This window comes from Argentina silus (assembly GCF_951799395.1).
Source record: "Argentina silus genome assembly, chromosome: 14".
Lineage (NCBI taxonomy): Eukaryota > Metazoa > Chordata > Actinopteri > Argentiniformes > Argentinidae > Argentina > Argentina silus.
This window is the reverse complement of record NC_139668.1, coordinates 7,892,392-7,907,391: the sequence shown is the minus strand read 5'-3', so window position 1 is coordinate 7,907,391 and position 15,000 is coordinate 7,892,392. Positions and strand designations below refer to the sequence as shown.

The 15,000-nt window shown below is 47.5% G+C and overlaps 1 protein-coding gene across 1 annotated transcript in view; it reads right to left on the bottom strand.

The window, feature by feature from the left end:
* Nucleotides 1-15,000, bottom strand: part of thsd7aa (thrombospondin, type I, domain containing 7Aa) — a gene marked incomplete at both ends in the record, with an annotated part of 95,755 nt that overhangs the window by 47,342 nt on the left and 33,413 nt on the right. The window contains 4 exons of the mRNA XM_083684483.1: nucleotides 1,144-1,325; nucleotides 4,348-4,596; nucleotides 8,277-8,494; nucleotides 8,876-9,519. Of these exons, the coding sequence (XP_083540609.1) occupies nucleotides 1,144-1,325; nucleotides 4,348-4,596; nucleotides 8,277-8,494; nucleotides 8,876-9,519 (1,293 nt within the window). The remainder of the gene's footprint in view (nucleotides 1-1,143; nucleotides 1,326-4,347; nucleotides 4,597-8,276; nucleotides 8,495-8,875; nucleotides 9,520-15,000) is intronic.

Here is a 15,000-nt window from a genome sequence, read left to right as displayed (position 1 = left end):
GCTGGGCACGGAGACAGTACACACGCAGAGACAGTCATGACATCGTAGACCGCTGTAAACCAAAGTGCCTGTTTCTGCACTTCTCTGGCTGGCTGAGAGCAGCTGGAGCCATTTGAATAATTTCTGTGAGCTGTGGCCAGTTGAGCCCCCATGACCAGATGGCCTGGGAACTTGTGTGTCAGTTGTGGATAAGCATGGGCGTGTTACTGACCCATGGTCACTTCTATAGATACGCTCGGAGAAGTGCTTCTACTTTACGGCACGCTCATATTTCATCTCACTCACTCTCTACCTCCTTTCCTCTCTCGTTCTCTCTCTCCCTCTCGCACCCTCCCTCCCTCACCTCCCCTTTCTCTCTCTCTCTCTTTCTCTCTCTCTCTTTCTCTCTCTCCCTCTCTCTTTCTCTCTCTCTCCCTCCCTCCCCCCCCCCCTCCCTCCGCCCCCCCCCCCCCCCCTTCCCTACCTCATCTCCCGTCCTCTCTCTCTTCCTTTCCATTGTTATTAACATATTCATCTATCCCAGCTCCAGATGTAATGTGGAGTAAGAACACTCTAAATCCCTTCCCGTTTCACACATGGCCGGTAATGCCGGGGAAATCGGGGCTGGAAGGGCTGGAAAAGACGGGATGATTTCGGGTGCTTGCTTGCACAAGTCGAGTCAGCACTAATTCGGCTGTCAACTAACCTGCTCTACAGAGAGCGTATTGAGCCGGGTTAACAAAGTGTAACAAAACATTTGCAGTATCAAACTATTTATTTCCCTCAGTTCAGTGGTGTGTAAACAGCTTGGGTTTATAAATTGTGCATTATCTGCAAACAGAGTTAATCATGATGCTGCTGACTGGGGGAATCTGCTGTTGCATTGTCATGGATGTCATTGTCAGTGTTATGAGCAAATAACAAGGAAATGAAAAGAGAGCTTTACTTTCCTTGGCAAATAAAAAGAACTCGCGCCTCTTAGAAAAAAAGCAGCAATTCTACCTCGAGCAAAAAAGGGTTATTTAAAAGGATTCTCCGAGAGGGAGAGTAAAATCAGTTGTTATCGAGGCAGAATATCAGGGACGTACTGCACTGGAAGTCAGAGAGGAAATGACATATTCTGGGTGGAGATTAAGAACAGAAGCATGCTGGGAAGGTTTTTACCTTCTTTGCTCTTGAGCGAGCTGAGGTTGGAGGGCGGGTCGGTGCTGGCCTGAACACAGTACACCTCACGACTCTGGACCCCACCCCCACAGAGGCCCGTCTGGTTACCACGGCGGCGGTCCTGTTGGCTTAGCAACATATCCACCCTGCACTCGCTCCATTCAGTGGTCTTCCAGTTGTAGCTGAGGAGGAGGAGGAGGAGGGGGGGGGTGAGGAAGAGGAGGAGGAAGAGTAGGAGGAGGAGGAGGAGGAAGAGGAGGAAGAGGAGGATGAGGAAGAGGAGGAGGAGGAGGAGGAAGAGGAGGTGGAGGAGCAGGAAGAGAAGGAGGGGGAGGAGGAGGAAGAGAAGGAGGGCGAGGAGGTGGAAGAGGTGGAATAGGAGGAGGAAGAGGAGAAGGAAAAGGAGGAGGAGGTGGAAGATGGAGTTGGAGAGAGACATGAGTACAGTTGTGAGCCTGGTGTTGACAGTATGACATATTATTCAGCTGCATCACCATCAGTGTGTTTTATACCAGCTGTGAATCAAGAGCATTCCATATTAACTGGGCAGATCCAAAGCCGAAGCCTGATTGTCCTACTAGATCATGTCTTATCGAGCCTCATTGAGTTTAATGGCTGTCATGCATAGACACTCTTTGATATATGAAATAGACGATACATGACTATTAGAAAGATAAGAAGGCGAGATGCCTTAAAGGCAAGATGTTTGGTTTATTTACGACAGTGGATTTCATATTTTCTCTCTGGGCTGTACAGTTACTTTTTTCATCTGAAGAATTAAGTATTCCCAAAGGAGTTCGTCTGCTGCACACACAAATAGTGAGATTATTAGAGTGCAAAAAGAACATTGCAATAAATGTTGCATTATCCATTATCTAGGTCCCTTAAAATGAATAAACCATGACAAAGCACAAGCTAAAACTCCTATTTGGAGTCTTTACCACAATGAGAAGTTTCCAGAACAGCTTTTTCAGGCTGTAAACGCTATTAGTATTCATTAGAAAGAGCTGGGTGGACGTGGTGTTTCTACAGCATAAAGTATTGTTTGGCTTCTTTGAGTTCTCTTTACTGTTGACCTTAGATCTCTGTTTACAGAGAGCCTCAGGATTCACAATCCATCTTCAATGTCCCCTCAGAGAACTCTCTGACCTAAATGGCCCTCAGTGGATACATTCACTTGAAGTAAACCAAAGAAAATCATATACTATAAGTGCTCTTCATAGACAGAGGTGAATGACATTGAATGAATAGAATCCTGTGCATTACCGTTTCACCCAGGGGTCAGCTACATGGAAGCCCTGCCTCTGTCGCCATAGCAATAATGGAATTCATTTGAGGTCACCAATGAAAGGGCTCCATATTCATGAGTGGAGTTTCCCTGTCGCCATGGCGCTGCATGGGTACAACGAGGCCCCTGGGATAGCAGTGCACGGCCAGGTCTTTGAGCTGCACAGATGGGGACACTAACAGAGGAATCCCTCAATAATATAGACTGGCCTGATGCCACAAGGTTCACACCTCTCCTCCTGCTTTTCCTCAAAAAGACGGGAGCGCCTGGCGTGCCAGCATTGATTTACTGTTCTTCTCACATCATTAGCAGGGAAGAAAAGGCTGATTTCCTGAGTAAAGGAGCACCTGGTTTTACTGTGAACACACAGACTGTGTTAGAGTTCATATAGGCTACTATGCTCCTGTACAACATTAACAAATCTTCTTATATATCTGAGACTAAATGATGCAGAATTGAGTTTTAAGGTTTCACCATATATTAATGTGATCTTATTACTCCATTGTTATGCCAAAGAAGGTGTATATTGGACTAAGACGGCTACTTGGCCAGAACATAATGTAGGCTACAGGTGGAAATGTTGAATCTGAACTCTCTCCTTTAGGCCATTCTTCGTGACAGATGTACCACCTAATTCACTGTAACAATAGAGGCTGATTTGTTTCACATAGAATTAGCCACAGTGCAGCTTCAAACAAACTAGAAGTATAAAAAGCCGCTTGAGGAAATCCCTCACACAGCACGCCTTCCACACCAGGGGAGTTCCACATTGGGTTGTCCAGTTTAGGGGGAGGTAATTCAAGGGGACACGCATGCCATCACAGGAAGCCAGGAGAGACCCTGCTGTGTGTGTGAAAGTGATGGTGCGTCAACACGCCCATCTGTACGGGGAGGGGGGATCAGATTAGACGGCACACCGGCTGACTCCCTCCCAGACACACTCCATTCATCATCTCCCCCTGACTGGCACAGGGCCAAGCGCTGGGCCATTTCCTCTCCATCGCTCCATCTCTCCCCATATGCCCCCTGTACCGTCGCCCCCCCCCACCGACGCTGAGCTACCCCCCACTTCAGTCTGTCTGTATTTTTTACCCCACTGGAGCAGTGGATAATAAGCCCATAGACGCCAACAGTAATGGGGTTGTTATTGTCCTCCCCTACCAGTGTGTTAGTAGGAGTGTGTTAGCAGCAGTGTGTAAGCAGAGGCCAGTGTGTTAGCAGTAGTATGCTAGCAAGAGAGTATTAACATCAGTGTGTAAGCAGCAGTGTGTTAGCAGCAGTGTGTTAGCAGCAGTGTGTACGCAGCAGTGTGTACGCAGCAGTGTGTTAGCAGCAGTGTGGTAGCAGAGGGCAGTGTGTTAGCAGCACTTTATCAGCTGGAGAGAGTGTTAGCATTAGTGTGCTAGCATCAGTGTGTTAGCATTAGTGTGTTAGCATCAGTGTGTTAGCATTAGTGTGTTAGCATCAGTGTGTTAGCATTAGTGTGTTAGCATCAGTGTGTTAGCAGGAGTGTGTTAGCAGCAGTGTGTAAGCAGGAATGTGTTAGCAGGAGTGTGTAAGCACTGCCTGTTACAGTAAGTTGTTTGTTGGTTTTAGTCAGCAAGCTGCATGGCCCTAATCACTTAACAGACAACCACTTACGCATTAAACATACTATATGCATTTTGCCATTAAGAGTAGACAGTCTGGCTACTGTAAGTGTCTCCGGCATTATAAGCACTCATTGTTTTAGCCAGCAAAGCTATATAGGGACATGGTCGGCTTACCCAGGATACACTCTAGAGAAGGTGTAATAAGCCAACCTGTAGGGTATAAGTACAGCCATAATGACTCATCTTTGATCTTTAATTGGTTGACATTTACTGCATAAGAGTGCCAATGTGAGTGACGGAATCGTGGGGGGGGGGGATACTTACACAGTACAGGGTGGTACCCCCTCTCCCTGAGGGGTGCAGGGTTCCTTCTCCTCTATTTCAGGGCACCCCGCCCCTCCTCCGACATGGAACTGGAGTACCTGTCGGGTGCGCGTGCGCTCGCCCTGCGGCCCGTTGAGGTCGTCGCAGTCCTTGGAGCAGGCGGACCAGTCGGACCACTCGCTCACCTCGCAGTCCTTCGTCATGACGCAGGCCTGGTAGGTCACCGGCAGGGTCTCCTGAGAGCACAGGCTGCAGAGGAGAGCGAGGGAGGAGATTACATCAACTCTTCGGAATGGTTACGGTCCCTTGTTCCACTTGTGTAATAAAACAAATGGCTAAACTCCATAACCCATGTAGTTACCTAATTACAATGTAACAAGATGTAAACGCAATGTTGTTATTACAGTGTTATTACACAGGAATAGTTGAACTTAATATAAAGTGTTACTGCGCCGTACCACAAATCGACATGGATTTGTCGGATTATGTGGAATAATGTTTTTTCGACGGTCAGGTGTTTGTTCATATTGTTTATATTGTTTATATTGTATTTATTGTTTATATTGTGCATGTTCAATGAGAAAATGTCTTTGTAAAACGTGCTATACAAATACATTTAATTGATAATGTTGTCTGGGCTGATTTAGCATCATAAGGGGGTGCTTGAGGAGGGAGATGAAGCCATGTTGCAGCAGTGTGTTTTGTAGTTCCATCCTGGGGTTCAGGATATAGAACTCCTGGGGAGTTTGCTGGTATATTCATCTACCATTTGAATTAAATGAATACGGAAGCTGTTCATTCTCAACACAAACGATTTGATTTGTTTGTGTTGTGTAGCACTCTTTCTCTTTTTTTGATGATCAGATTGCTCTAATGAAAAGCAAAATCCAAGAACTGTAAGAAAACAAACAATCTAGTATTGAGCAGTTAAAAGTATTGAGTTTTCTCTTTTTTTTCTTTTCCTTTTCTGTCTTCTTTCCTGTAGCAGTGCGGGTGATAGGCCATTACATACTGTGTGCTGACACACTGCCTCCCTCGTTCCTCTCCTCTTTCAGTCTGAACGCACTCTTTCAAACTTCCTCAACCTCTACAAACTGCTGGAGGTACTCGAGCCTCCCACTGATACAAACAAGCTCCACTCGCTCTTTTAGTTTCAGGCTTTTCTTCATATCACGTTGAAGTTTAGTACGTCTTCAATACCCTATAGCACTGGAGTTAGAATGAGAACTTGAAACACTTGAAAACCCAAATATGAGAGGCCAAAATACAAGATTATGCTTTCATGCAGCTTCTCAGACAGATATAGATCTTCATGCTGATTACACTTTGACCTAATTTCCACCAGGATTTTTTCCTTGAGCGGATTTTCACATGCTTTCACTAGATTTTAACATCCTTTTCAATTAAGATATCCATCAAAAATATATCTTTCATGAGTTTTAATTAAAAGAGTAACCGATCATTCATGGTTGTTTTCATGTGAAATAAGGGATAATTGCTTTAAACAGCTCAAATATTTCACTTTCAGTTTCTCAAATAAAACCCGAACTCAACTGAATTCAAGTGGTTTAACCCTCATACTATATCCATTAAATTACATTTCCAAGTAGCTCAATAAATTATAACTCATTCAAATGTTAAACGCATGATATGAATAAATAATGACAGAGCGTTAAATAAAGTGAGACTGAGACTCCTTTTGAGCTGTAAAGAGTAAATACACTTGATCTTGGGCCCTGGCCAACATCTGTGTATCCATTGAACAGCTCCAGCAAAATGCCTGGACACCGCTATTCGCTTTAGAGAGACATATTCAATGCATTTACATTTCCAAAACTGAATCCAAGAATATACTGTATCGCAGTTGATACACAGCATTACATATTCTACTTGAAGAAATATGAAGAGTGGTACAATCCATTTCAATGATTTAGGATTTCTGTCCGGATTTGAAAAAACACGGACACATATGCAGCATTGAGTGTCCTCTGTAGCAGACAGTACTCTCCATAGGAGACAGAATGAGGACATACATGCATTTCATTCCTCAACCAAGAACATGCGGGCAGCATATGTGTCTTGGTGATTAAATAAAACATATACCACCCAACGTGGTCCCCCACCACCCAAACATCCCCAGCCATACTGTACATTCAAGCCCTAGCTCATTTTTGCATCATTAATTAATAACCGGCTCTGCGGACACGTTGAGATGGCCATCTATGGAGGGATAGACATGATGCAGACCATTTTCCTAATTGAAACCAACATGGATTTGATCCTGTGACCTATAGTACTCATAGACGTCACGGTTGAGACCTTTCATCAAGCCCTTATTGGGTGTTTGATGAGTCCTAGAGACGGGCCTGATTAATTAGCGGAATGAAAGCAGCCCCTGACACTTTCTACTCATCATCGATTGAACTCTCACCCTTGATCTCATCGGCAATTACTCCCTTTTTCTTCTTTTTCTTCTTTTTTTCTTCTTCTCACAGTGCTTTCGTGTCTAAGTGGACGATGAGTGTAGTGCTGTGGTGCATTCATGCAGACACGAGCTAGAGATGAGATTAACAGCTGATATGGCTGCCGAAGAGAACACACGGCTTAGTCACCACAGTGTGATACAGAATAATATGCTACGGGCTCAACTCTAACTAAAGTTCTGTTTTGATTAAAGTGCTCTATAGCCCAGGGTTTATCCAATAAGTAAATAATCTAAAGACTTGATGGTTTAATGCATAATCAGCATAGCCACTGTGGACGCGTTTCGGCGACACAGTGGTTATGCTGATTATGCATTAAACCGTGATTTATTTTTCAATTTGAGAGTGCTGGCCGTGTTATTTAGTATGAAGAGACAACCTAGGAGTACGGCTATAGAGGATGTACTGTGATAGGGACAAACGTTGTCACTGAACAACACTACAGGATCTGCTTTGACATTTGAAAGAGAGAGTTTCAAGGCTTTCAGTTGAAGAAGCCTATTGTACTGGACTCAAGCTTCTGTGGATGCACAGCAAATGGAATGGTATGAAGTTCATATTGCTTCCTTGGAAAATGAGTGAACTTAGGCAAGAGTAGTTAAATGGAGGACATCACTGTATGATGTTGAACACAACAAACAACTGCAGGCCTCATTGACTGACTTCTCACTTTGGAGAGAGAAGAAAATGTTGCTCTACTTATACTTTAGAGGTTGTAGAAGAGGCATGAATATTTCAATATTGAGAGTAAACAAGTCTCATGATTAATATTCATTTGTCAGAGGACATAGGGGATACTTTTTTAAAATGTAGAATTGTTGCCAATACTTTAAAGCTAGTGGCAGCATAAATAAACAATTACTTTGTTGGGGAATTAACTAATGAGGGAAATACTTGAAGAAACCACTTTCTTCCCTTTTTCCTCAACACATGCGGGTGATGAGTTCATCGTGTGTGACTGGAGCTGTGTGAGCTGGGAATCACGGAGCACTTTCGGCACTTTTAATTCTTTGAGCGCCGGCTAAGTCTCAAAGCTCGTGTCACAGAATCCTGAGCTGGGGGATGCTGGGGTGTCATAACAGGGATGTGAAACAGACATCACAGGAAGGGTAGGGACTGCTGCCTACACACACATACACAGAGAGTGAGACACACGCACGCGCATACACACACATGCACATGCAAGCAGGCTTGCACACACACACACACACACACACACACACACACACACACACACACACACACACACACACACACACACACACACACACACACACACACACTCTAATCACTAGTGGCTTAGCAGACACACAGCCAGCAGCACGGTGTGGTTTGCTAGAGATCTGGCAATGTGAAACATAACTGAACCAGATGAAAAATGCAACAAAGCAATAATTTCAACCCTGATTCGGACTTAAGGAAACAAACTATGGGTGTGAGACTCACCTGAGCGCCTCAGTGTTGCCACTCCTGTGTACACACATCACCTCCCTGGTCTGGAAGCCCACCTGTAGGTCCCAGAACTTGCTCCCCTGTCGGTTCTGCCGGTTCCTGTTCCTCTTCTTCTTGATGAGCTCCCTGGTCTCGGGGTCTTTCACCCTGCCCTTTTCCCCCCTCACTCTCTCCCTCACCCTCTCACGGACCTTATCCTTGTTCTTTGGCCTCTTCTGGCGTTTTGGCCGATCGGCTCTGTCGGGTCTATCCGCTCTGGCTGGTCTATCTGCTCTCCCTGGCCTGTCTGCTCTCCCTGGCCTGTCTGCTCTGGCTGGCCTGTCTGCTCTGGCTGGCCTGTCTGCTCTAGCTGGCCTGTCTGCTCTAGCCGGTCTGTCTGCTCTGGCTGGTCTGTCTGCTCTGGCTGGTTTGTCTGCTCTGGCTGGCCTGTCTGCTCTAGCTGGCCTGTCTGCTCTAGCTGGCCTGTCTGCTCTAGCCGGTCTGTCTGCTCTAGCTGGCCTGTCTGCTCTAGCCGGTCTGTCTGCTCTAGCTGGCCTGTCTGCTCTGGCTGGTTTGTCTGCTCTAACCGGCCTGTCAGCCCTATCGGGGATGGCCTCTTCAGCCTGTCGTGCCTGGCGTGGCAGGGGTACAGAGCAGGGGCCCCAGGAACCCACCCTCAGGCTGTAGAGGCTCTCCTCACCGTCACAGGCACCCAGCTGGCACATCTGGAACTCCGTCAGGTTGGGGCAGGCCGAGCCCCCGAACAGGGGTGGCGCCAGCACGAAGCGGATCCGGTTCTCCAGGCCCGTGCCGCAGGTCTTGGAGCAGGAGGTCCAGGGGGTGAACTCGGACACCACACAATCCCGAGGGCAGGGGATCAGACAGGCCTGCTCCAGACGAGGCTTGGGCTCAAAGTACTCGCAGATGGCATCCTCGGCGGGCACCCCGTCCGCCTTCTGGACGCAGCCCACCTCCCGGGTCTGGATGCCCTCCTCCCCCCGCGTGCACACGGCCGGCCGCTGGACCCCGGCGTTGCGCATGGAGATGGGCATGCACTGGTTCCAGGCGCCCAGTTGCCAGTCGTACAGATCCTTGTGCCAGTCGCACACGCGGAAGCAACTCTGCTGGTTGTCCGGGCGCTCGGCCTGGTCGCAATTGGTGTGCAGGGTGGTCCATCCCTCGGAGTGGGCGCACCACACCGCCCGGCTCTGGCTGCCCCCCAGGCCACACTCGCTGCCCATGCATCGCCCCCACGGCCCTGGGGGGACAGAGAGAGAGAGAGAGGACAGGGTCACAGGGAGTTCAACATAAGGACAACTGTCAGAGCAGTAATCAAAATAAATACTATCCAAATGGTAGTATTGTGGGAAGAGTGGGAAACCATAAGTCAGATTAAACGGTTTGCATAAGTGTGATGTATCTAGTCTAAGCACTGCAATTCAGGACTTGACTTTGATCAAAAGTTGGAGGGCCGCTTATAAATTTGCATCCTCTCTCTACATGACTGGTCTCTGACTATAAGCCCCTAAGAACCCAATGGATGTTCAGTGGTGAAATATGGGGTGGGGGGGGTGGGGGGTATTAGTCACATTTTGAAAGTGCTTTTAAAGGGCGACTTTAATGTGTTTAGACATGAAACACAAACAACCTAAGTGCCTCTGTGAGGTATAATACCTTCCTGACAAATACACACTTGGCTGCTGAATCACTCCGTTTCAATTTTCTGATTGCATTTCCTCTAGATTTATGAGAATGCAATTAAAGGCTGAGGTAAACATCCTCTCGGAGCATAAAACCTCGAAGGTACATGACTGAGCACCAGAATCACTCTACCTGAATGAATATGCCTGGGAATGTCGAGATGCAAGGTAGTACAAAGACATGAGTTCTGAGGTATAGCCTAGCCTAGCCTAGCGTATAACTAGCACAGTGTCTCTCAATATTGAATCTGGAGACCTACTGTAGATGCTGAATTTAACTAAGCACAAAATATGACAATATATCCACAATAGTCCAACTAAAGTAGTCTCATTGTGACCAATCAGAACTGAGTCTTCTTCATGGGAGGAATTGGTTGAAACTGAAATAGTTACAGTTGGAGAAACCCTTCCCTAGTGCTGCCTGCTCTGGTGGATTAGGCAGCTTGCTCTGCTACTCGTGGGCTGCCTCAGTGTGTGAGTGAGTGAGAGAGAGACAGAGAGAGAGAGAGAGAGAGAGAGAGAGAGGGAGAGAGAGAGAGAGAGAGAAAATGAGAGAGATTAGCTGCTCAATGGGATCTGAATCAGAGAAGTGGGTCACGGCTAGTAGAATCCTCTCCTATAGTGAACAACACCAAGGCCTCCCGTCTCTGGTGCCCTATCTTACCAGAGGCAGGAACGAGAGAAAGAGAGAGAGGGGGGGGGGGGTGGGGGGGTGGGGCGGGGGGATTGCAGGGATGAATGAGTCAACCTGTGTTTGTAATTAGGAAACCTGGCTCTGGGTCAGATAAATACCCTGCATTTCAGAGGTAATTCTGAATCATTTCACCCAGGAGGACCATTTCCATTTGTGTCTATGTCTACATGCTGTCTGCCGGATGAATCACATATGGCAAAATGACTGTGTTGTTTATAGCCTGATAGCCTGAGGTTTAAGCATCCATGAGAAAGAAGTTTCTGTATTAAAAAAAAAAAAACCTTAACTCACGGTCCACTAGACTTCCTGAAAAGCAGACACAGGGATCCCTCCACTCTACCAGGCTGTTGTTTACTCCAAGGCAACGCTAGATAACACAGCGGCGGCGTAAAACATGTGGCTGACATAAAGTACCTGGGCCGATGAGTGATTTAGCGGAGGCCAGAAAGCGAGGACGGAGGATGTTTTAGGCAGTGCTTTATGGCTCCACTCGATAAGAGCCGAGGCGCGCCGATGAAAATGTCAACGGAAGAAGCAGCAGCCTGAATTAGCTTACAGCTGCAGGAGGAGAGGCCCCCGATCGATGCTGATCAATACAAGCTCGCAAGAAACTGCCTCAGACACAAGAGACAGCAGCATGCATGCAGCGGCCACGGACCGAACATCTCTGGTGGCTGGAACTCTACTGAGGACGGTACTGAAAACACAACTGAAAGAATTTGGGTCGTCCAACTCTGGATAATGTCACTATGCTACAGTAGGTACTGAGAAATCAGCAGCGGAATCCAAAAATCCCAACGACTTAGATTTTGTAGAAAACAAAAGACAGAGGAGCACGGTATCGACAGGCAGGGTAAACAGGCTTCTTGGCTGTTTTTTTTTTTTAGCCCATTTCCAGCACTAGCTCCATCCTCTCCAAAGAGGACAATGTGTTTACAGGCCTAACAGGTTGGCTTCTCTGGGGGGGCACAGCAAAGCTTTCACATTCAAAGGCTGGGGCTCGCTGCAGGTGTTCACCATAATTTATGAACATGTCAGGGGGAGACATGGTTAGCCACAGGCCCACGGCGAGGGGAGAGGAAACCCTGCTCAATTTGGCCTGTGTCCCCCATCTCCCACTGAGAGGAGCCAGGAGGCACGGAGGGCCCACTGCCAACAGAGCTGACAGGCAGCAGAGAGGGGTGTGACACATCCAGCTCCCCCCCCCTCCCCCCCCCCCCCCCCCCCCCCCCCCCTCAGTCCTAACAGCCCTGTACCAACCCCAGGGGTGCCACCACTCTTACTTAGAAAGGAGGATTCTGAGAAAAGAGGACCAGGAGGGGATGATCATGAGAAGAAGGGGGGGGGGGGGGGGGGGGTGGGAGAGATTGAGGGTTAGTGAAAGAGACTGAGAGAGAGAGGGAGGGAAAGAGAGGGGGAGAGACACAGAGAGAGAAAGAGAGAGAGAGAAAGAGAGAGAGAGAGAGAGAAAATAAAGGGAAAGAGGTCTGGCCACTCCTTGGCCCATAATTGGCCCCTGCCCGAGTCCTAAGATCCACAGCCCCAGGGCCCTTATGTGAGCATCTATTAGTAGGCTCATCTCTCCCCCACCAACACCACCACCACCACCATCACCACCATCACCACCATCATCATCCCCACCGCCACCTCTGGCCTCCACAGAGAGAGCTGTTACTGACTGGCCTCAATCAGCCTCCCAGCCTGAGCTGCTCTGTGGAGAGACTCAAATAGACCCTTCCGGCTACTTACATCACACCACCTACAATACAGTCACATCAAAGCATCAAAGAGAAGAAAATTGTCCAAAAGCCTCCAACAGCTAGGGGTGCACACAAAAAAACAGCACCATTTACACGGCATGCTAGCTATCGATAGAAGGAATAAGGTCACCCTTTGAAGGAAATAAGTGATGTTTTTGGCTTTGGAGATGGGTCATAATGCATATGTCTGAAAACCCGTTATTCCGAGATAAGATGATGCTGTCAGAATGGAGGCCCTCACGTAGACTGCCACAGGGAGGAAAGGCTGGAGGGGGGAGGGAGAGCGAGGGAGAGAGAGAGAGAGAGAGAGAGAGCGAGGGAGAGAGAGAGAGAGAGAGGAGAGAGAGAGTTATCCCCCCAAGGCTTATCTCCTCTGCTCTTGCTTGCCAGTAAAAAAATGAGATCTGTGTGAAATAATTTCAGCACCAATAATGGGATTGCTCTTTCAGATCCCACCTCAGCCCGTACACCCCCACCCAACCCACCTACCCACCCTCCCATGGGGCAAAGCATAGGATTGGCGTTGGCATTTACCATGAAAATGGGAACCAGTGTGGGCTGTTGCACCCCACCAGTGGGTTTAGATGGGGAAGCGGGGGAAATGAGAGCACAGGCAGGCAATCCATTCTGTATTCATATGCTGAAGACACGCCTATGATGAAGACACTGTGAAAAGGTCAGAAATCCACCATTAACTACAGGAAGTCCTCATGCGGACACAATATTTCCATTACACACACAGTGAGAGAGAAAGAGGGATACTTCCCCAACCGCAAAGCCGCAATGAGGAATAACCCAATAGAGCATTAGATTTTTTTTTTTCTTCCTGTGCTTTGTCTGTGTATTTCTCTGTGGGCCCTTCTGAGCATCCATAAGCTGTCATGGTCCACAGCATCTTATCTCACCCTCCAACATGGAGGCCCTCTCCATCCATAGGACGCAGGTAAGTGAATGTCACCTGAAGTCCTTTAGTGTATGTCAGGGGCTCTGACATGCGCTGTGATAACAAGCTGTTAGTCCATAACCCCCGAGGTCAGTTGGAAGACCTGTCCTCTTATCAGGGCGACTTAACTGGGTCTGTTAAACCTCTCTCTCATAGGGCGGAGGACATTCGCCAACGTTTGGAGGACAATGGAACTTGATATGAATTATCAAGTCGTCGTCGTCGTCCCCCCCCCCCCCCACCCGCCAAATCTTCTCAACCAGCTCATCGCCCCACCCTGCGTACACTTAAGAAGTTCCCTCTGGCAACAGTCGCCACATGCCACTGCCCAGAAGCAGAGGCTCAAGGGAAAGAAAAATCTGCCAACAAAGAAGAGTGTCTAGATTCTACCAGACGCTCTGATCTTCCTCCAGTCACTGGCACTGAGGGACCTGCATGTCTGATCATATAAATACACACACACACACACACACACACACACACACACACACACACACACACACACACACACACACGCACACACACACACACACACACACACACACACAAAGACACACACACACACACACACACACACACACACACACACACACACACACACACACACACACACACACACACACAAAATCAGTCCCTTCAGAGGGGAACTTCTTATTACCTCCCCAGTGTGGGTGAGTGAACTACTTCCAGGTCAGGCTGCAGGCGATCCCCATGAGTGGCTCTGTTCTTTGATCTTCAGGAGGAATGATCAAAAAGATGGGCGGTGTGTAAATGGCAGGACACCATTTTCTATCATTCTAGAGGTCGGCCCAAAGAACCCCACTGGTTCGAAGGCAGGGGAAGAGAAAACGAGCTGTGTTGAAGAGCCTTGTTTTTCAGTCAGTGACTGAATGAACACACCCCACAATTATAATCAAAACATATCATCAATTAATCAAAAGACACATTCAGTGAGCCTGTCAGTGATTTGAGGGAAGCTTCTCGGAGAAGAGGTGAGGAAAAAATCACTCTGATTGCCATTTGTCTCGTTTATGAACAAGAGACATGATATATCAGGAGCTCAAATTGATGTTCATGTATTTTTCATAAGGCCTGTCAGAGTTGGGCAACGGCCTCTTTTAGAAAAGAACATTACACGGCTCATTAAGACTGTCGTGCTGCATCGCTGAGTGCTTATGAACACAAGCACAGACACAGAAAGCAGGTCCTGTTTTAGAACACGAAATAGAGCCTGCACACTCAAATGCTCCATCACGTACCTTTATTTACAAACTAGACAGACAACTTTCATTTTTATAAAAGAGGGCCTGCCTTGTGTGTTTGTGCTGGTGGATATCCTGCAGGATGGAAACTTTGTCTGTCCAGTTTCTAAATAAAGGTACGTGGTGGAGCATTTGAATGTGCAGGCTCTGTTTAATTGGACACAAACTTCTTTCGGCCCTTCAACCCACTAAAGGATGTGTGTTTCAATCACACAGGCGTGTGTGTGACATCACAAAGACCTGAGGAGGGAGGACAGGCTTAAAAACCAACATTCTTCTTCGTGACCAGATTTTTGGGTTTGGAAATTCAAGAACGAGATTTCGGGAACAGGGCAGTGGACAACGCTGCTTTTAATTTTTGGGGAGGATGAACTCTTCAT